Source organism: Gopherus evgoodei, chromosome 11, assembly GCF_007399415.2.
Source record: "Gopherus evgoodei ecotype Sinaloan lineage chromosome 11, rGopEvg1_v1.p, whole genome shotgun sequence".
Lineage (NCBI taxonomy): Eukaryota > Metazoa > Chordata > Testudines > Testudinidae > Gopherus > Gopherus evgoodei.
The window spans coordinates 12,630,601-12,650,958 of NC_044332.1; the positions used below are offsets into that span (position 1 = coordinate 12,630,601).

General features: G+C 40.8%; 1 protein-coding gene across 1 annotated transcript in view; it reads right to left on the reverse strand.

Annotated features, from left to right (window-relative positions):
• The window catches only part of SPAG16 (sperm associated antigen 16), an 844,823-nt gene that overhangs the window by 151,926 nt on the left and 672,539 nt on the right, over positions 1 to 20,358 (reverse strand). The window contains 1 exon segment of the mRNA XM_030579560.1: positions 9,289 to 9,415. Coding sequence (XP_030435420.1) covers positions 9,289 to 9,415 — 127 coding nt within the window.

The window sequence follows — 20,358 nt, forward strand, 5'->3', positions numbered from 1 at the left end:
TCAACCTGGGGGACTCACCAAAACTAACAGATCCATTTATTGCTCTAATGAAGTACCACACTTGCATCCAGAACTTAGTTTTAATGTTGGAGATATGCAGGCATGTGAGAAGAGAATATTTAATACTACAGTGTATCTACTTGACAAAAGGTGGCTCTATTAAACAGCTGTCCCTCTTCTCACACTCGGGGGAAGGAAGCATTCCTCCCTAGCAAAGATGAAGAGAATATCAATGGGGTTAATCTCTTCAAAGTGCTAAGAGCTCAAAGCAATTGCATGCCTAGTACAAAGTCCTCACCCCATTAGCTCAGCAAAGAAAACAGACAAATAGACAAAATATGATCCTGCATTTCGGGCAAAAAATATAAAGCACTGTTTCCAAACCATTCCCCCTCTCCTTTCCAAGATACACATATTTCATACATTTTAAATCATGTGTTCATAGTGAAAATGTAGTTCTACATATTAAAATCCTCTTATTTTTCCTTCCTACACATTTAAATAGCGTGGACTCTGGTCACATTGAAAAATGTTCATGTCACGGCATAAGTATTGTACAGCATAACTTCCCTTGGTAAACAAAGGAAAATTACTCACTGCAATTCCTTCCCCTTGGAAGGCAGAGACAGTCAGGAATAGACAGTGCTATATGACTTCACCTACAAGGACAAAAGGTGGAAAAATACCTGTCAATCAGCTCCTATATATGAAGGCCCTGGTCCACCCACTTCTTTCCAGTTAGAGAATTTCAGAGGCAAAGGAAGTTTCTGAGAGAGAGAGAGAGAGAGAAACCAGATGCAACACAGCAGTCAGGGGAGAAGGATGTCTGATGGAAGAAGAGAGGACTACAACAAAAGGAATGATCACTGAGCAATTTTGCCTTGTTTTACATCCCAGTATTCCTATCCTAACCACTGAGTCAATCAAGGACAGCCAGTAGATGTAGTCAGCAATGTCTGGAAGAGGGCTTATATTAATGTGTTGCTTGTAAGACTTTAAGACCAAGAGAGGCATCCTGAGATATAGCCATACAGCCCAGTCAGGACAAGGAAAGAGGATTGGGCCCTTAGGCCAACAAGTGCAGAGGACACAAGACCTTCCACAGTTCCAAAAACCAGAGATGTCTGAGCACCAGGAGACAAAAAACAATACTGCTGAATTATTCTTTGTTATTTTCCTGAGAACACTGGCTTGTGACAGCAGTAGCTGTTTGTCCCAATGCTTTGCAAAAACACCTGTGAGCAGAGGTCTGATCCTAACAGACTAAGTGCAAACACAAGGGAGTTTGGATGATAGAGCTGAGGTGAACCAGGCCATTATTGGTGTTGCCAGCTGGAGACATACTGGCTGAAAAATATTAAGCCTCCACTGTCTTCATTAGTGATGGCTGAGTCAATAAATGGTTGAGCTGCAGAGTGATCTCCTGATGAGATACATGCTAGGATACCAACCAGACACCCAGATAACATACTTCCAAAAGGAAAAGAGTGCTCTTTGTCTCCTCTATTCTGTTTATTCTGTGACTGTTGACTATTGGTTGCTCCACTATCATACATGCTTGTAGAACATTGGGGATTCCAAGTTTGTAGGGCTAAGAAGATAATCTGAGGCTATAGGAGGTTTATGCTCAGTCTCTGTTGGCCAGAGAAAGACTGTTCTCCTTGATCAAAGAGTGGATCCACACAGACACTTCAACTCAAAACGCTGGCATCTGTACAGCTGGTAATGGGAACATTTGGGATAGGAAAGAGAGGCCCACTAAAAGTGGAGTTAGGGGAACCATTAGGCAAAAGGAGCCTAACTTGGGAAGAAAGATTCCTGGAAGTAGTGGATAGATTGCCACCAGGCTAATATAAAGGACTTAAGAGGCCAAAGATGCGCCAGGAATCTTATCCACACAGCCTGCAAAATGACCCAGACCCTTTGAAAGACCTACTGAACTAGCTGGCTGTCTGGATTGCTCCCCACTGGAGAGAACATCCAAGGACTCTGAGGCAGAGATCCTGTCTCTGTTGGATTTATCTTAGATCCCTCCTCAGATTCCATCTTCTGGTTTGACTTCTTTTCTTATTCCTTTGCTAAACAGGCCTGGAAGGAAAGACAGAAGTAGAATTATGGAGAAAAGGAGCTGAAACTCCAATTATTCCAGGCTGAAGAAGGCGAAAGAACTGGAGGGAAGTGGACAGATGAGCTGTTATATACATGCTCAGTTCACCTCCTTTATTCCTGGTAGATGGAGCTACAACACTGCCCAAAAGACAGACAATCAAGAGTGAATAACAACTAGATGTAGGGATTTGGGGTTTGTCTGAATTTTTACACCAAACTCAGAAAAATGCCAGTGCAATTCCAAAGGATGAGTCAGATATAACAAGCTATATTTCCATATTCTCCTTAATTTATCCTAAATGAATTTGAAGCTCAGGCATTGAATGATGAGGGAAAAAGTACCCTGAAGATTTATTAGTGTTGTTATATAATCTGCCTATGGGATAAAAAGATGCAGGCTAATAGGATGCTTGTAATAAATAAATTTAACTGCTGCTACAAAAGCTAACTCGGTAAATGCTGCATGAGGGATCTCTTTTTTGTCAAGTTCTACTTTAACCATAAGTAAGAGGGTACTAAATAAAGTGAAAGGTAAAAACACCAGGAAAAATGGGGAGATAAGGGCAAAGATTCTCTCCTGCATCTGAATTCTAGACTACTCCAGTTTATGTCAGCTGGCGGTGGTCCTCAAAGACTGAGCATTGGTGGAGTGGAGGCGCATTCCGTCCCGCCCCCACGACCAGGCAGTTAATGCAGACCGAGTGAGACCTCTCCCTGGCTGGGAGAGTCTTCAGCTGGCCAGTTAGGACTTGATTCCACTTTGTGCCTCCTGATAGGTGCAAAGTGACCAAAACCAGGGGAGAGAAGAAGAATATCATTGTCATCACTGCCATTGGCACCAATCTCTAGCAAAGATCTGGACCCAAAACTCCAGCTGAAATTGAGGAAATGAAATAATTTTGAGGTGTGTGCTTCCCATTGCAGGATCAGACCTTAAAATACATTTCAGTACAAAATATCAAGTAATTATTTGCTTGGGGTTTTTTGTTTGTTTTTTTTAAAGCACAACGCATAGTAATTTAGCCAGATCTGAATTTATTCTACTAAGCTATTTCTCCTCTTTTTAGCAAAAGGATTATTTCTGTTACACGCCTTCCCCGGTTATCAGTCAAATTTCTATGGACTGGGTTATGTCTTTAGATAATGGATAGTGCATACGCTGTGCCAGTCCAGGAATAGCCCCAGGAAGCATGTGCCTCACAGACCTCCCCACCCCCAAGTCACAGTTACAGTGGTTGAAATAAAGAAAAACATTTTTGTATAGAATTTATGAAAGCGTGGAACCATTTCCTTTTCACAGATTTCAAAGTGGACCCACTTTTCATTTGTTGTGAACATTTCTGCACATTTTCCAAAGTTTTAACAGCAATGATCAAAATCATGTTCCATCACAATTTCAATATGATTTAAATAAAAAATATATGAACAACAATGTTGTGGAAACATTCATGAAAAACAAAAAAACAGTAAAGGTGTCAACAATTTTTTGCAAAAAGTCTGTTTTCAGAAGGTGACCATTTTTCACCCTTCATTTTCTTTGTGCTAAAATGTCCCCCAAGGTCTAGTCACAGTTCCTCCCCTGCTTTCTCCTTGCTCCTGGATGTAATAATTTACCACTGATCTAGACCAACAGTTAATTACTAACTCCTCCACCAGGTGATGGCTCATCTATTCTGGCCAGTGAGGGGTCTGGTGTAGAACCAAGGTTCACCTCTGCTCTCCCATCTATTACAAGGAGTGAATAACCGAAAGGCAGGTTAGCCTGTCTATAGAAAATGTAAAGAGGGTTCTTATTTCCTTGTGCTCATGTACAGTCTAAATCCCAAAGTAGCTCTTAGTACTCTCCCTCTAAGAGGTCAGTAGGAAAAGAGTGAAGAATATCAGAGTGATTCCAACATGCACACTGTAGATCTGAAGATTACAGATATTTCATCACACTGTAAGTGCTAGAAAGCCTTACTCTACAAGTTTGATTTTACCAGAATAAAATACTTGTCCTTTTCTTAAATTTGTGCATTGTTCAATGAAATAAAAACAATCTGCACAGGCTTTTATTTTCCACCTAAAATAAAAGGGAGATGGAACCCCTGAGCTCAAAGTCGGTATAAATTGCATTTAAATGTTTGTTTTAAATTCAATTTTAGATAAAACAAGGTTAGTAGTTATTTCCAGTGCCACCTGAGCAGCCTACAGTCTTTCGCTAATAATGTTCTATTTGCCCCAGGTGTTTCTGTAAATAAAATGCAGACCAAATTAACTGAAACTTCTATTAAAGGTTTATCCCATTTATGAAATCAACTTTACAGATTACAGAAAATGACTACGTATTCAGTTTTGCTTTGGCACCTTTTTACTCAATTAAAAATGACTACAGACAAATCCTTCCTGTTGTTTGACTTGAACTCATGCAGTATATGAGGACCAGAAGATTGGAATTATAACAATATTTACTTTAAAACTGCTAATATAACATTCTAAGCAGCAGAGGCAGTGACCTGTATAATTAAAGTTGCCCAATATTTTCCATTATAAGACCCTGGTTTCAGTTGCTTATAACTTTTCCAACTTTATGTGGTTCAGGATGAAATTTTCCCTTTTGAGAGCCTGCCTAAGGCTGATTTTGAGGGGAAAGTTTCAGCTAAAATGGTTCAGCGGTTTTCAGGATTAGATTAGGGAAAACTATGTTGTTCTGCCCATTCTGAAAAAAAAAATCTGTCAACCATTTATTGTGACGCTCTAGGGCCTCTATGCTTTGGAGCAGGGACTTGAGATTTGGCAGGTGTCTTTTGCTATCCTAATGAAAATTTGTCTTAATTTAGCTAGTTTATAACCTCTGGACAATCTCAATCTGTACATGCTCAGTACAGACTTTTTAGAGTTTGGCAGCTAAATTCTCTGAAAAGTCCATCTGCACAGAGCATGCTTCATCACCTCACTGTTCATATGTGCTGCCTGGATTGCAATCTGCACAGAGTGACTAAGCATGCTCCATCCCAGGCCTGAGCAGGACTTTCCTTATCATTACTCCTCCCAGCTGTTGTGACCTACTAAGGCCCCGATAATACGGAGGAGGAAGCTTCCAGGCTCAAATGCAGAGGGCTGAGTAACAGGAGGTTGGTGCAGAGTGGAGATGCCGGATAAGGGGAGCAGGAGCAAGGAAAGGTGGAGTGCAGGGGAGAATGGGAGCTGGGAGCTAGAGGACAGGAGCCGGGGGAGGAAGTTGCCACTGTGAGTGCTCTGCAAACACATCCCACATGTCTCAAGTTGGATACCCAGAAAACGAGGAACATACAGTGGTTACCTATGAAAATGCTGGTTTATGTAACATTACATTCACCTAGGAACTCTGGCTGAGGCAGGCACAGGACCCTGTTCTCTAAGGCAGCATTCAATCACCTCACTCACAGGACCAACCTTTCACTTCCTCTAGTTCTCGCCTCATTTGCAGCCACCCTGAGCATTCAGAACTGCAACTGAGGTTAATAGGAGCTGCAGTCTAACATGCACACGGCTACGAAATGCCAGGCACTCTGAAAAATCACCTCTTAGGCAGCTCAATTTGGGCACCTAAAATCAGATGAGAGTTCTGATAATTTTGGCTTTCATTTCTGTGCCTCAATCCCCCATGTGTAAAATGGGGGTAATAATACAACTTCACCTCACAGAGGTAGAGTGAAGATAATTTCATTAATGCCTGTAAAGATTTAAGATACTATGATGACAGCAGAACAAAAAAGCCCGTAAGGGATGACTCCGTATTCAGTTCAAAGGTTGGATAGTGTGCAGTAAATAATGCCTAGGTTCACAAATTAAATCCTGAGAATAAAAAGAGATATTGAATAGCAACCCACACTGGGAGTGCATCCTGTGCACTACAGGGGGCAGGGTCCTGTGAAAAAAATTGCATGTGACCATGTAATTAAAGGCTGCACCTTATGCACAAGGGGGCCCAAATTAATGTTGGACAGGCAATCTTAATACAGGCATTTCCTAACTATTGAGTGCTTGCCTTGGCAACCTTAATGTTCTTTTAACAGCGTTTTCAGATGTAATACAGACAGGCAGGGAGCCCTCTCATATGTTTAGAAAGCTCAGCAAACCTTGCAGCAGAAATCATATAGCCACCACACTCCTTTTACACGGAGCAGAATTTTGCTCCTTCTCCCCAAACTGAGTGTAAAAGGACAAACAGTGTTCCATCCCCCTGTATCTGCCAGGTATAGTAAACTGTGCTTCATTTTCCTGGTACTACTCGCTGGTTTCTGCATCTCAGCCCTATCCCAAATGTCTTTCCTTACACAACAGGAGAGTAGCATGTGCACTTTAGGGTTCAAAGAGAATGTCCTCTAGCATCTGTAGCTCTCACTCCTTACACTAGCAGTTGCTATTAACTGTGCTGTTCATCTTTTCAGGTGGATTTGCAGGATGGCAACTGTGAAAAACATTGGAGTACATCATGTGCTGCAAGGTTGGTGGGTTGCTGATGAGGAAAGGAGGGGATATGACAGGTGCATGGTTTGTGAATGCTAGGTGTAGTGGTCTGTATGTGCTGGAGAATAGACATAAACACCTGGAGATGGTGGTAAACTTATTTACTAAAAGACAGATCTGTTTTTAACAATAAAGGATAAGTCATGGAAATGTTAGGCCACGATACTGCACAGAGTCACCCATATGATGAGCCAATGGGGTACTCATACTGCACAATGTTAAGTAGATGTGCATATCTCTGTAGGTCTGACATTAAGCTTGATCCTAATGATCAAGTCCCACAGTGGGCTGTGCCCTAGCTATCTCAAGGACTGTCTCACTTTCCATACCTTAAGCTAGCTTTGTAGTTTCTCTCAAACTCCCCTCCCTCCCCCACAAACAGAAACCCCCTGGAACTATATTTAGAATGAGACTTGCAAGAGGTGTGACATTTTGTTTGCATAGGTTTAAACTGTAGACAAGATTTACACCTAAGAAAGTGATCCAGTGAGAGAAAAGCTCAGGCAGAGAGAGAATAGACTTTACTATTGATATCCAACCAGAGAAAAACTAAGGCAGAGGGAGGTCTATCCAAAGCCCACTTTAGGTAACTAAGGTCTTTCCATTAACTTAATTGGGCTTTGAATGAGGCTCAGAGAGAAAATTAATATCACTTTACTGGTCATATTCTCAGCTGCTGAAAAGAACTTTATCACAGTGCCAATAAGCACTTCTGCCAACAGTAACATTCAGATAAATAGAACTAATAAAGAGCATCTTCAGCTGCACCATCTGGTGTCTCCCAATAATGTTACAAAGAAACTAGGCTTTCTTGGTAGCAGCCCTGCACTGGAGAACTCCCTTTCAGCAGATGGCATATTGACAAAGGATCTTGTCATCTTCAAACCAAAATATAAGACCTTTCTCTTTACATTAGATTTCCCACAGTAACTATCTTAAACTGACATGCATCCGACGAAGTGGGTATTCACCCACGAAAGCTCATGCTCCAATACGTCTGTTAGTCTATAAGGTGGCACAGGACTCTTTGCTGCTTTTACAGATCCAGACTAATATGGCTACCCCTCTGATATGATCATAAACTGGTGGCAAAAGAAAAACAAACAAATACCTTCCATTAAGTATAATCACGTTGTTTTACAAGGAACAGAATACTTTATATATGTAAATTTTTATATGCAGCTATCTCAGTGATGGGAATAAGAGACATCATTAGATTTTAAGCAATTTGGGGGCAGGGACTGCCTTTTCATTCTGTACAATGCTTAATAAAATGGGCCCTGTAATCCTAATTAGGGCATCAGGCACTACCAGCATACAAATAACAGATACAAATACAGATACTGTAACATTCTATTTTAGTCAGATATTATTGCTTATGACTGTGTTCTTTTAAATTATGCTTCATTGTGGTCATTCTTCCCAACTTGGCATCTCTGTTGTGGTTACTCCTGCAGAGAAAAATTTGGATTTTATCCAAATAATGGGAAATTTTGCCCATTCAGACTATCTGAAGCCGATAAGCTTTCTACTGGAAACTTCCCATCTGGCTCAAAATACTGCTACTGCATTTTTCAGGGATGTGACTCCTTTACAAATACATCTACATTCCATTCCAGATATGAAAAAGCAAAACTCCTTCAAATCCACATCATGCAGAATGTGAGCTATTTTTCTAACCTCTATATTCTTATATAGAACACAGCTGAATTCAGACTTGTGGCAGTAGTGGAAAGTGTATAATGTCAACATAGTTTCTGAAAATGACAATACATTCTTTAGTGATTCAGTATAGCTATCTGAGAAATTCCTTATAAAATGCTACAGTGTTCCATGGAACATTTTCTAGTAATAGCAACTCAGTGAAATAATATTCTATATTCTGTAGGTTTTTTTACCATTATGACTGTAGTACTATTATTAGTAAAGTGCTACTCTCTCATATCTCTCAGATTTGATTTAAATGCTTGTGTCTGTCCTCAACAGTACTTAAGTGCATGCTTAAAGTTGAGCATATGTTTAAGTGTTGCTCTGAACAGGAATGTTTTCCAGAATTGGGACCTAAGTTTATACTGTGATACAACCGATTATCTGCCCCTTGCAAGTGAAGATTAATGTCCTAGGTAAAAAAAAAGCTATTTTTTGTTCATTTTGTACAATGGCACTCTTAAAAAATACAAAGGAGCAGTCAGTCACAATGCTAGTGACATATTGTAATATATGGCTGATGATGCAAAAAGTATTGAGCAACACATGCATTTCAATTCTTTGTACATAATAGACCACTTATTTCAACATGCTGGGGCTCTGCAGGGAGAATAATAGGATTTATCATGGTTGGTTATGAAACACAACTGTTGTATAAACATATGAAGAAGTAGTAGAAAAGGAGGAAAAATACATCCCTCTGTTTTCCTCACACATTGAGCATTTCTTACCTTTATGTAATTCTTTTTCTGCATCATTGTAAATGTTTGGTTTTATGTAATAACTGAGCATTAATACAAACTGACAAGTTAAAATAAGTATGTGTCACATCATTAGGTGGTATAAACAGGCATAGATTTACTGAAGCCAATTTACACCAGTTGAGGATCTGGCCTCAGAATTTTAAACTCAATTACAAAATGGTTTGAGAGCATAACACTTCTTTTGATAGTCAGGGCTAAGTTTAAGAAAGGATCCTACCGGATGGGTCAAAGACCACCTGATTGCCAGGATGGGGGCCCGCATCTATAGATACCATTGGTGTTACCCTCCGAACATCCCAGAACTTCATCACACCATAGGAGTCACAGGAAACAATGGTGTCACCCTGCCAAATATTAAAAAAATGAATTAATTATTTGTGCTTCAGAGAGTAAGAGAGCACTGTGGCATACATGGAGCTGATGTGTAATAATGTTAAGAATACTGAATTATGCCAGTTTTACAAACCCTGTAGGTTATCAGATCAGTGAGGGGAAGTTACTGTACACTGGGTTATTGGCATTTTTTCTGTGACTGTACTGATCTAACTTATACCAGGGATAGTTAAATGTTAATAGTGCACCTATAATGCCCAAATTCAATGGGGTCTGTGCATGAAGATGAGAGAATGGCTTATCAGATAAGAACACGCAAGAACACACTTGAAAGACAGTGGGGCAAGCTGTTAGTTTCAAGGATCCTGTCTCCAACCAGTTGCAAACCTTGTCTTGCCAAAGCTGGGAGTTACCAGATCAAAGGGCTATAAACAGTGAAAAGGTGACATGATTTGGGGGAAGTGGGGTGATTTGCCAGGTGCTCTCCATGGAGCTGGTCTCCATGTGGAAGATGGTTGAACACTTGATAAACTAGACATGTCCAGATCCTTTTTCCATGTTTTTAGGATCTGTTTTCTCTTAAAGGCTTTTCTTCTAAATAAATAATATATGACTTAAAGCTGGCTCTTTGATCTCCGATGGCCACTGCCGTTGCCCTGGAGGGAACAGAATTGCAGGGCTTGGACAAAAGTCAGATCTGTTGAGGTAACCATCATCAGTGCTCAGGGGACTCCAACCCAGAGCCTGGTCTGAGAGTGGGTGACCCGCATGATTCCATTCTAAGACACAGGCAACGTCTAGAGGCCTGAGACCTAAACAGGGTGTGGGGGGGAAGGGGGCGGGCAGCTCATAGAGTCCAGTTAACCTGGTAACTGTGAATTTGTAATTGAAATTGTATCTTTAAATGCTTTGCCTTTTGGAAAACAGAGAAAGTGAATGACATTTTACAAAATAATTTCTCTAAAAAACATATTTCAGGGGAGAAAAAGTTCATGAAAATTGTCAGATTAACTTCACATTAATTGCAGATCAATTTTATATGCAAAACAAGATTTAAATGCTAGCTACAGCTGAAGTTAAACAGCACTAACATTTTGATTTTTTAAGTTATTTTTATTAAGGGTTATGTTAATTTTACAATGCAGAGAAAGCTAATGCGGTAACTGATGTTATTAAAAATATAAATATATATACACATAGCATATAAATATAATTAGTACAGTAATCTCATCAAAACTCAATCAGTATAGTACTTAATCTTTCATTGCAATATAGCATAATTATAATCTGCCCTAGACTTCTATTGCAGATGGCGCTATTGGAGGAATTTAAAGAGGAGCTACTTTTGTCAGTGAGGTTACTGAGCTCAGAAGAAATCAATGGTTTTGCTGTGACAATTCACAGAATAGCTAGGACTTATATTACTGATGGAAACAGCAAAGAGCAAAGAGGATATTTCAAAAGGCACATGTATGATAGCATCCATAAAGAGCCTTTTGATGGCATTAGGACAAAACATGAGATCTTTCTGCAAGGTGTATTATTAAGATCCCTCACTCTGTAGACCTTAACCAAATAAAACTCATTTCCTTCAGTGGGGGCCACATGTGGGCAGAATTGTATCTCTATATTAGCCATTTCTAAATAGCTGTACAGATTTAATATAACCCTATTGTGAAAGGGTTTAAATACCAGAAGAGAAAGTTCATAGGAGGTGTGACAGTTCTTAGGGACTGAGTCACCTTGTTACCCCCTGCCACCAGCATCAGGGAGACATGCTTGTACTTAACTGGGTGTCATTTCCCTGGCAAGACCAGTCTGTTAGCCACCCAGGCACTCTCCTCTGAACTATTCCAGCCCCTACTTTGTCTTACAGGTTAATAGGTGTACCCCAGCCCATGACTCCCTTTGAAGCATTCCCAGGTGATGCCCAGCCCCTGACACTGGCTACTCAAAATTACCACATCTGCTGTCCCCAAGGAAACAGTGTGCACACCAGCTTGTATGATTCATCTTAGCACTTGGATATATTTATAGTGAAGGCAAACATAAGTTTACTACCAACGAGGCAAGATTCAAGGGATCGTGAGGAAGGACATTGGAAACAAAAGGTTACATGTAAAACAAAATCATAACATGCTTTCTAGAGACTAAATTTATCTATTAGACTAAACTCCTGTGTAATGAAATTTATCTCACTCAAAGCCTTTTACAGTTTCTTCTATCAAGGCAGGCAGAAATCCTATTTTCTTGAATGTAAATGCACTGCCCATTTACTTCCTAGGTTCAGCATAAGGTAGTGTCTTCTTTGACCTCTACTTATATCCCCAAAGTTAATTACCTGTACTCAGAGACAGTATAAGCCACTCCCCCGTTCACTTGTTTTTCTGTTTCAGAGTAGCAGCCGTGTTAGTCTGTATCCGCAAAAAGAACAGGAGTACTTGTGGCACCTTAGAGACTAACACATTTATTTCAGCATAAGCTTTCGTGGGCTACAGCTCTCTTCTTCGGATGCATAGAATGGAACACACAGACAGAAGATATTTATACATACAGAGAACATGAAAAGATGGAAGTACCCATACCAACTGTGTGTTCTTTTCTGCGACTATATCTCTTTGATAACTTCCTATCGAAATGGTCATTCACTGTGTTAATTTACATGCTTAATGTACATGTGACAGATAGAAAGGTGAATTAACATCTTTTATCCGACAAAAACCTGTTTCTTCATCTCTACGGTGACACTGAGTCTAAGAACATATTTCAGAACATACGTGCTTCATACTATCTGTACATACATTTCACAATGATATCACAGAGCAGTGTGATCCGGCTTTCATTTAAGGCATCTCATGACATTCTTTGGTGAACCAGAATGTACATACCCGAATCAGGATATATCATAACCCTCTTGCTAGCTGGCATTAATGGGTGATTGGGTCATAGAAGGCCTAACCAAAATAAATAAATATGTGAAAATAAAAAAATCCCCCTATTAGCGTTTCTAGTTTGATAAGGTTGTGAGTCAACCAACAAAATACACATCACCAAAGTCTCTGGCTATATTTCTTCCTAAGGGAAATCATGAGTTGACTATCACATAGTTTCAGGTATTTTACCCAGTACAATGTACAGCTAATATAAATTTCAAACAACATAAAAGCTGTATCAAGAGGGCAACTGATGTCTATAGAATTCTTTGGTTTTTCATCAGCTATAAAAACCCAGGGTTGTGAGTTCAATCCTTGAGGGGGCCACTTAGGGATCTGGGGCAAAATCAGTACTTGGTCCTGCTAGTAAAGGTAGAGGGCTGGACTCAATGAGCTTTCAGGGTCCCTTCCAGTTCTATGAGATAGGCATATCTCCATATATATTATATTTTAATTCAGTACACTGAGGCCCAATGTGTTTTACTGATACAGTTCATGATGCAATGCCTGAGGGCTCAAGGGCTATATGGTAGGGCTATGTACCTCTTGCAAAGGAGTGCCTTCACATTTTATCACATCTATATATAACAGGTTTTTTCAGAGGAATATTAGAAGAATTCTGGAAATATGGCCGGGAGGGGAAGGGGGAGAAAAAGGGAGGTTACTTGAGGTATGTAGAAGGGATTGCATTTAATCAGTGTCAAAACTCCTGGGAAAAAAATATTGCCCCAACAAAGACCCTGCGAATCTCAGGCAGGATGTTGAAAGAACAGGGTAAAATAACTGAAACAATGAATGGCTCAAGATTACAATATAGCAAACAAAAGAGACTGAGAAGTGCTGCCAAACTCAGGAAGGCTTTTTCCCCCCTCTGCTCACTGAGGTGATGCAGAAAGAGTCACAGTTTTTTCCAGTATATTAGGAAAATGTGAAAGGCATATCTTATGAAGTCTGGGTCTTAAATATATAAATTGTTAAAAACAAGCCATGATCCGCTTATAATAGATTATACTTCTGTTATAACTTTTTCCCATGTTAGCTCCTCAGCAAACAATAATTTCATTTGATAATGTTGGCCTGATCCTAGAACCCCGGCTCATGGAATCTCCTTAACCAGTTTTTACCCATGCAACTAGTCCCATTGACACTCTGGCTTCTGTTGTGGCATTTAGCATCCCGTGGTAGGAAACAAGATAGAGCTGTATTGCCCCAGTGGCAGTTCTGTGAGGTACTGTGCCTCAAGAAGAATGTGAATGCTGCATCATCCTTGGACTTCTCTCCTCAGTGGCCTAGATTCATAGACCAGCACAGAGGGACAAGGGAGAATAAAGATCCTGCTTATTCTCCACCCCATATGGGAAAACTTGCACTCCAGGGTTGGAATAAATGGTCAGTTTTCAGTTTTTTGTACTGGGACCAGTACTGTTCAACATATTCATAAATAAACTGGGAAAAGAGGTAAACAGTGAGGTGACACATTTTTGCAGATAATACAAAACTACTCAAGCAGACTGCGAAGAGTTACAAAGGGATCTCTTACAAAACTTGGTGAGTGGGCAACAAATTTGCAGATGAAATTCAATGTTGATAAATACAAAGTAATGCACATTACAAAACGTAATCCCAACTATACATATAAAATGACTGAGTCTAACTTAGCTGTTGCCACTCAAGAAAGAGATCTGGCAGTTACTGTGGATAGTTCTCTGAAAACATCCACTCAGTGTGCAGCGGCAGTCAAAAAAGCTAACAGAATGTGATGAATCATTAGGAAAGGGGTAGATCAAAAGATGGAAAATATCATATTGCCTCTATATAAATCCATGGTATACCCACATCTTGAATACTGGATACAAATCTGGTCGCCCCAGCTCAAAGAAGATATTTTGAAATTGAAAAAGGTACAGAAAGAGGTAACAAAAATGGCTAAGGGTATGGAACAACTTCCATATGAGGAGAGATTAATAAAACTGGGATTTTTCAGCCTAGAAAATAAATGACTAAGGAGGGATATACCAGAGGTCTATAAAATCATGACTGGTGTGGGGAAAGTAAATAAGAAAGTGTCATTTACTCCTTCTCATAACACAAGAACTAGAGGTCACCAAATGAAATTAATTAGGCAGTAGATTTAAAATAAACAAAAGGAAATATTTTTTCACACAACACACAGTTAACATATAAAAATCTTTGCCAGAGGATGTTGTGAAGGCCATGGGAGGCTCTAGGCATTTTGCCGCCCAAGCACGGCAGGCAGGCTGCCTTTGGCTGCTTGCCTGCGGGAGGTCCACTGAAGCCGCGGGACCAGTGGACCCTCCGCAGGCAAGCCGCCAAAGGCAGCCTGCCTGCTGCCCTCATGGCGCCGGCAGAGTGCCCCCCACGGTTTGCCACCACAAGCATGCGCTTGGCATGCTGGGGCCTGGTGCTGCCCCTGGTGAAGGCCAAGACTATAACAGCATTCAAAAAAGAACTAGATAAGTTCATGGAGGAAAGGTCCACCAATGGCTATGAGCCAGGATGGGCAGGGATGGTATCTCTAGCCTCTGTTTGCCAGAAGCTGGGAAGGAGCGACAGGGGATGGGTCACGTGATGATTACCTGTTCTGTTCATTACCTCTGGGGCACCTGGCATTGGCCACAGTCAGACGACAGGATACTGGGCTAGATGGACCGTTGGTCTGTCCCAATATGGGCATTCCTATGAGCCCAGCATGGTAGAGTTGTCTGGAAAGGACAAAGAAGCAGTTTGCTGTGCCAATGACTGGTCCTGTTCTTGAGACACAGGATCTGGCTGGGAAAACCCTGGAAATCCAGAGGGAATGGATTTAGCAGTTGCTTGTAACTGAGGTGGTTCAAGAACAAGAGCCACCAATGGGACCAGCGATCTTGCTCTTCAGTGGGTCGAAGAGCAGGACCTCAATAACTGAGGAGTATCCCAAAGATTCCAAGGAGGCCACTGGGCAAATAGATAAGCCCTTGATGGCCAGTAGCAGTGGGCTAAAAGCCCCTGTCCCAACTGCAGGAATGATGCCGATCTCAGCACTGATAGTAATCTGAGGATGATCTCTGGTGCCTACTGACGACAACAAAGAGGAGAACGACCCTGACCTGTATCTTGAGGAGTCTTGGAGATTCTATAGTAACAACAGGAGAGCCAGCCCTGAGGAGGAAAACAAAGGATCGGAGTCATCCGAAGCCCGACACAGGGCAGCATCAGTGCTGAAGTGCAATGGGGAATCTGCATCAGTGGTACTGAATGAGATACTCCCACCTGGTATCAGAAGAGGCACACGCACTAAGGCCAAGGATAGCACTGAACTTGACAATGGAATCTGCTGCCAGGGGAAGGATGGTGCTGAGCACAGTATCAGCCTCCATTTCACAGTCTGGGACCTGGCAGTGGTGAAGTGCCGACAAACCCAGAAGCTCTATGATACAGCCAAAAGGTGCCAGAGGCACAACCGAGGATGAAGCAGTAGAAGCTACAGCACCAGAAAACTCCTGAACTAGTGGAAAGTCAGGAACTAAGAGGCAAAGCAGGTCTGATGCTGCCTGATACACCAGCAGTGTGGAGACAGTCGATGCTGGTGCCAATGTCAGCAGTATTGAACTCAACAGACCATGCCATGCCCAGAACTGGAGTTGGCGCTATGGACCCCTGCTGATCTCTGTGCGGTATCGGGGAACTGATGGACCTGCTCCAGCCCGTGTGCTGGCAGGAGTATGGTGCCAGTCAGCACATCTCTTACATGATGAGGAAGAGTGTCCCTGAACCATGGAGTGGTCCCAGTTAGTCTCATGGGACCTGCTCCTCACAACATCAGAGGAGGGAGTACAAGTCCTCTTCCTCTTGAGAGAAACCCCAGAGTTCAAATGTACAGTGGCATCACTAGCTGGTTCTGAAGGTGACTGCCGATAAGACAAGGGCCGTGGTGCCAAAGCGGGCCTCATGACCTTCTCCAGAAGGTGCGGCTTCAGCTGTAAGTTTCTTGCCATCTGAGTCCTCTTTTTGAATGACTTACAGAAAAAAGCACCATTCCTTAATGTGACCCTCAACAAATATCTTGTGCAGGGATTACTATTGGGGATGCGTCCTGCTACATGATGGACAATGCTTGAACTCTGGTGAGGTCATTACATGGGGCGGCCAACTACTCTAACACTATACTAACACTAAACTAAACATGAGGTATTACTAACTATTATCTAGAGGAAAAACTCTCCACAAACTGAGACTGAAAATGAGAGGTGAAAACAACACCCAAAGCTCTGACTCTGACCGTAGGTGGCGAGAAGGCACTAAGGGGAAGGGGTTGGGTGGTGTCACCCTTAGATATCCAGGGGAGGGGCTTGGGGCACAGGGTGCAAGGGCCACCCTAAAGGCACTGCTAGGCAAAGTTCTCTGGCTTCGGTAGGCTGGGCACATGCACTTACCTGGAATACATGGCCGCATGAAGAAGTAGTAGTACTGGAAGTATTAGTACATAAGTTAAATGATAACTTAATTAGCAACAGAGTGACTTGGTGGGGTAAATATCATGACTGGAATATTGGTACAGTTTGTTCTGGAAGGACAGGCAGGGAAAAAGCAAGGAGATGCTGCAGCATACATCAAGAATACATACACTTGTTCTCAAGTCTAGAAGAAGGTGGGAGCAGACCAGTTGAAGATAAATAGGGGGGAAAACAAGGGTAATGTCAGGTAAGAGTCTACTATAGACCACCAAATCAGGAGGATGAGGTGGATGAGACATTTCTAGAACAAATAACAGAAATATCCAAAACACGAGACCTGGTAGAAATGGGAGACTAACTACTTGGATATCTGTAGTAATACCTCAAAACACAAAATGTCCAGTAAGTTCTTGCAATGTATTGGGGAACAATGTTTTCTTTCAGAAAGTAGAAGTATCATCCAGGGGAACAGCCATTTTAGACTTGATTGTGACTAATGGGACACAATTGGTTGTGAATCTGAAGGTGGAAGGCAATTTGGATGAAAGTGATCATAGAATGATTGTTTTTTAATTTAAGGAAAGGAAGGCATAAGGACAGTAGAATATAGACAATGGACTTCAAAAAAGCAAACTTTTACAAACTATGAGAACTGCTAGGCAAGGTCCCATAGGAAGAAAATCTAAGAACTAAGATGGGTGAGGTAATATCTTTTATTGGACCAATTTCTTTTGGTGACAGAGACAAGCTTTCAAGCTGCACAGAGCTCTTCAGTTCTGGAAAAGGTACACCAAGCATCACAGCTAAATGCAAAGTGGAACAGATATTTTAGCATAAGTAGTTACCACATATTCTAGGGGGCCATTCAAGGTGAAGTGGCCTGTTAACACCCCTATAGTCAAAAAACAAAAAGGAGGGTCAGTGGGTTACAAAATCTAAGGTCTCTGTTTGGTCCATGATTTTTAGTGTCTAGCAAAGTTATGAATTTCAGTTCCTAGGCTTTTCTTTTGAAAGTGTTGTGCACTGCATTCAGAAGAGTTGGCAGTTTCTCAAAGAGACAATATTAAAGGAGCAACAGCAAACCAACCTGAAGCAAAGGAAAGATTGGAAGAATAGCAATATAGCTCTGTCAGGAGCTTTTTAACTACATGAAAATAAAAAGCAGAAACATAGACAAATTGCTAAGGATGAGATCATATAGGGACAAATTCAGAAACGCTAATGCACAAAATGAGTTATGCCTTGCAAGGACATAAAAGGCAATAGGAGAGTCTATAAATATATTAGGAGCAAGAGAAAGATGAAGGATAGTGTAGGCTCTCTACTTATTGGGGAAGCAGAGTTAGTAACAGACAATATGAAGAAGGCTGAGTTGTTTAGTTCCTATTTTGCTTCAGTCTTCACTAAATAAATAGTGATTAGATTCTTAAAATAATTAATATTAACAACAAGAGGAAAGGAATGCAAGTCAAAGTAGGAAAAGAAGAGGTTAAAGAATATTTAGATAAGTTAGATGTATTCAAGTTGGCAGGGCTTGATGAAATCATTCTAGGGTACCTTAAGGATCTACTTGAAGTTATATCAGAATATTTAACAATTATCTTTGTTATGGAGGACAAGTGACAAGTGGAAAAGGAAAACATAGCACCTATCTTTAAAACCGGTAACAAAGAGGACCTGGGGAATTATAGACCAGTCAGACTAACTTTGATACCTGGAGAGATCCTGAAACAAATTATTAAACCATCAGTTTGTAAACACCTAGAAGATAATAGGGTTATAAAGTAGTAACCAACATGGATTTGTCAAAAACAAATCATGCCAGACCAACCTAATTATCTTGTGTGACAGGGTTACTGGTATAGTGGATAGAGTGGGATGGAAATGTAAGATGTATATATCTGAACTTTAGTAGGGCTTTGAACACAAACCTATATGAGATTTTCAAAAACAAAGTTTGGAAATGTGCTCTAGATTAAATTACTGTAAGGTGAGCGCAAAACTGGTTGAAAGACCATACTCGAAGAGTAGTTATCAATGGTTCACTGTCAAACTGGGGACACTTATCTAGTGGGGTGATATTTTCATTAATGACTTGGAAAATGGAGTAGAGAGTATGCTGTTAAATTTTATGAATAACACCAAGCTGGGAGGGATTGCTAGCACTTTGGAAGACAGGATTGGAATTCCAAACAACTTCGACGAGTTAGAGAATGGATCTGAAATCAACAAGATGAAACTCAATAATGTCAAGTGCAAAGTACTTCACTTAAGAAGGAAAAATAAAATGCACAACTACAATATGGGGAATAACTGGATATGGAGATAGTACTGCTCCTAAAAAGGATCTGGGAGCTACAGTGGGTCGTAATTTGAGTATGAATCAATTATGTGATGCAGTTGCAAGAAACAGCTAATATCATTCTGGGGTATAACAACAGGAGTGTTGAATGTAAGATATGGAAGGAAATTGTGCTGCTCTACTTGGTACTCGTGAGGCCTCAGCTGGAGTACTATGTTCACACTTTAGGACAGAGGAGAGCTACAAAAATGACAAAAGTTTTAGAAAACCTGATCTATAAGGAAAGGATTAAAAAATTGGGGCATGTTTAGTCTTGAGAAAAGAACACAGAGGGGACCTGTTACAGAGAGAATGGTGATCAACTATTCTCCGTGTCCACTGAATGTAGACAAGAAACAATGGGCTTAATCTGCAGCAAGGAAGATTTAGGTTAGATATTAGGAAAAAAAATTTAACTGTAAGGATAGTTAAGCTCTGGAATCGGCTTCTGAGGGAGGTTGTGGAATCCCTCTCACTGGAGGTTTTTTAAGAACAGGTTAGACACACACCTGTCAGGGATGGCCTTCTAGGTGTACTTGGTCCTGCCTCAGTTCAGAGGGCTGGACTACATGACCTCTTAAAGTCCCTTCCAGTCCTACATATCTATGATTTTATGATTCTGTGGAATTTTAGACTATAGGGAGTCCAGATTCTGAAATCAGATACATTGATGTATATCTAGAGTAATACAACCTAAGTGAGTGTAACTACTTTTGATGTATATTAGTCTGGGAGAACAGAATGCAGCTTGTTGACTTCAGTGGCAATTACAGGAATCCAGGATCAGGCTCCAGATTAGTACAACTTTAAAATAGGTCAGATTCTGTGTCTAAGGTTTATAATCCTAATTTTCATTTCTTTCCTGGAGGTAATGAATGCAAGAAAAACCATGGGATCATCAAGAAAATAGAGGCATTTAGACTTGAAGACATCCATTCCCTTCCAAAGCAGAAGGTAATGATCTGCAAATCAGTATTAAGGTATAACGATAATGAAATGTTTAGATTCATTTGCAGGGGATGTAATATTTCAAAACTTATTTCTGGCATATTACAAAGAAATGTTGGAAACAAAATAATGAAAAATGAACAATGGTCAGTCATCAACTACATTCTCAGAAAGCAATGAGGGACAACACGTCAACTTTCTGATTATGAGGTTTTGAAAAATTACTCCAATCACCATAGACTAGATTTTCCAAAGTACTCAGCGCTACAGCAGGTCAG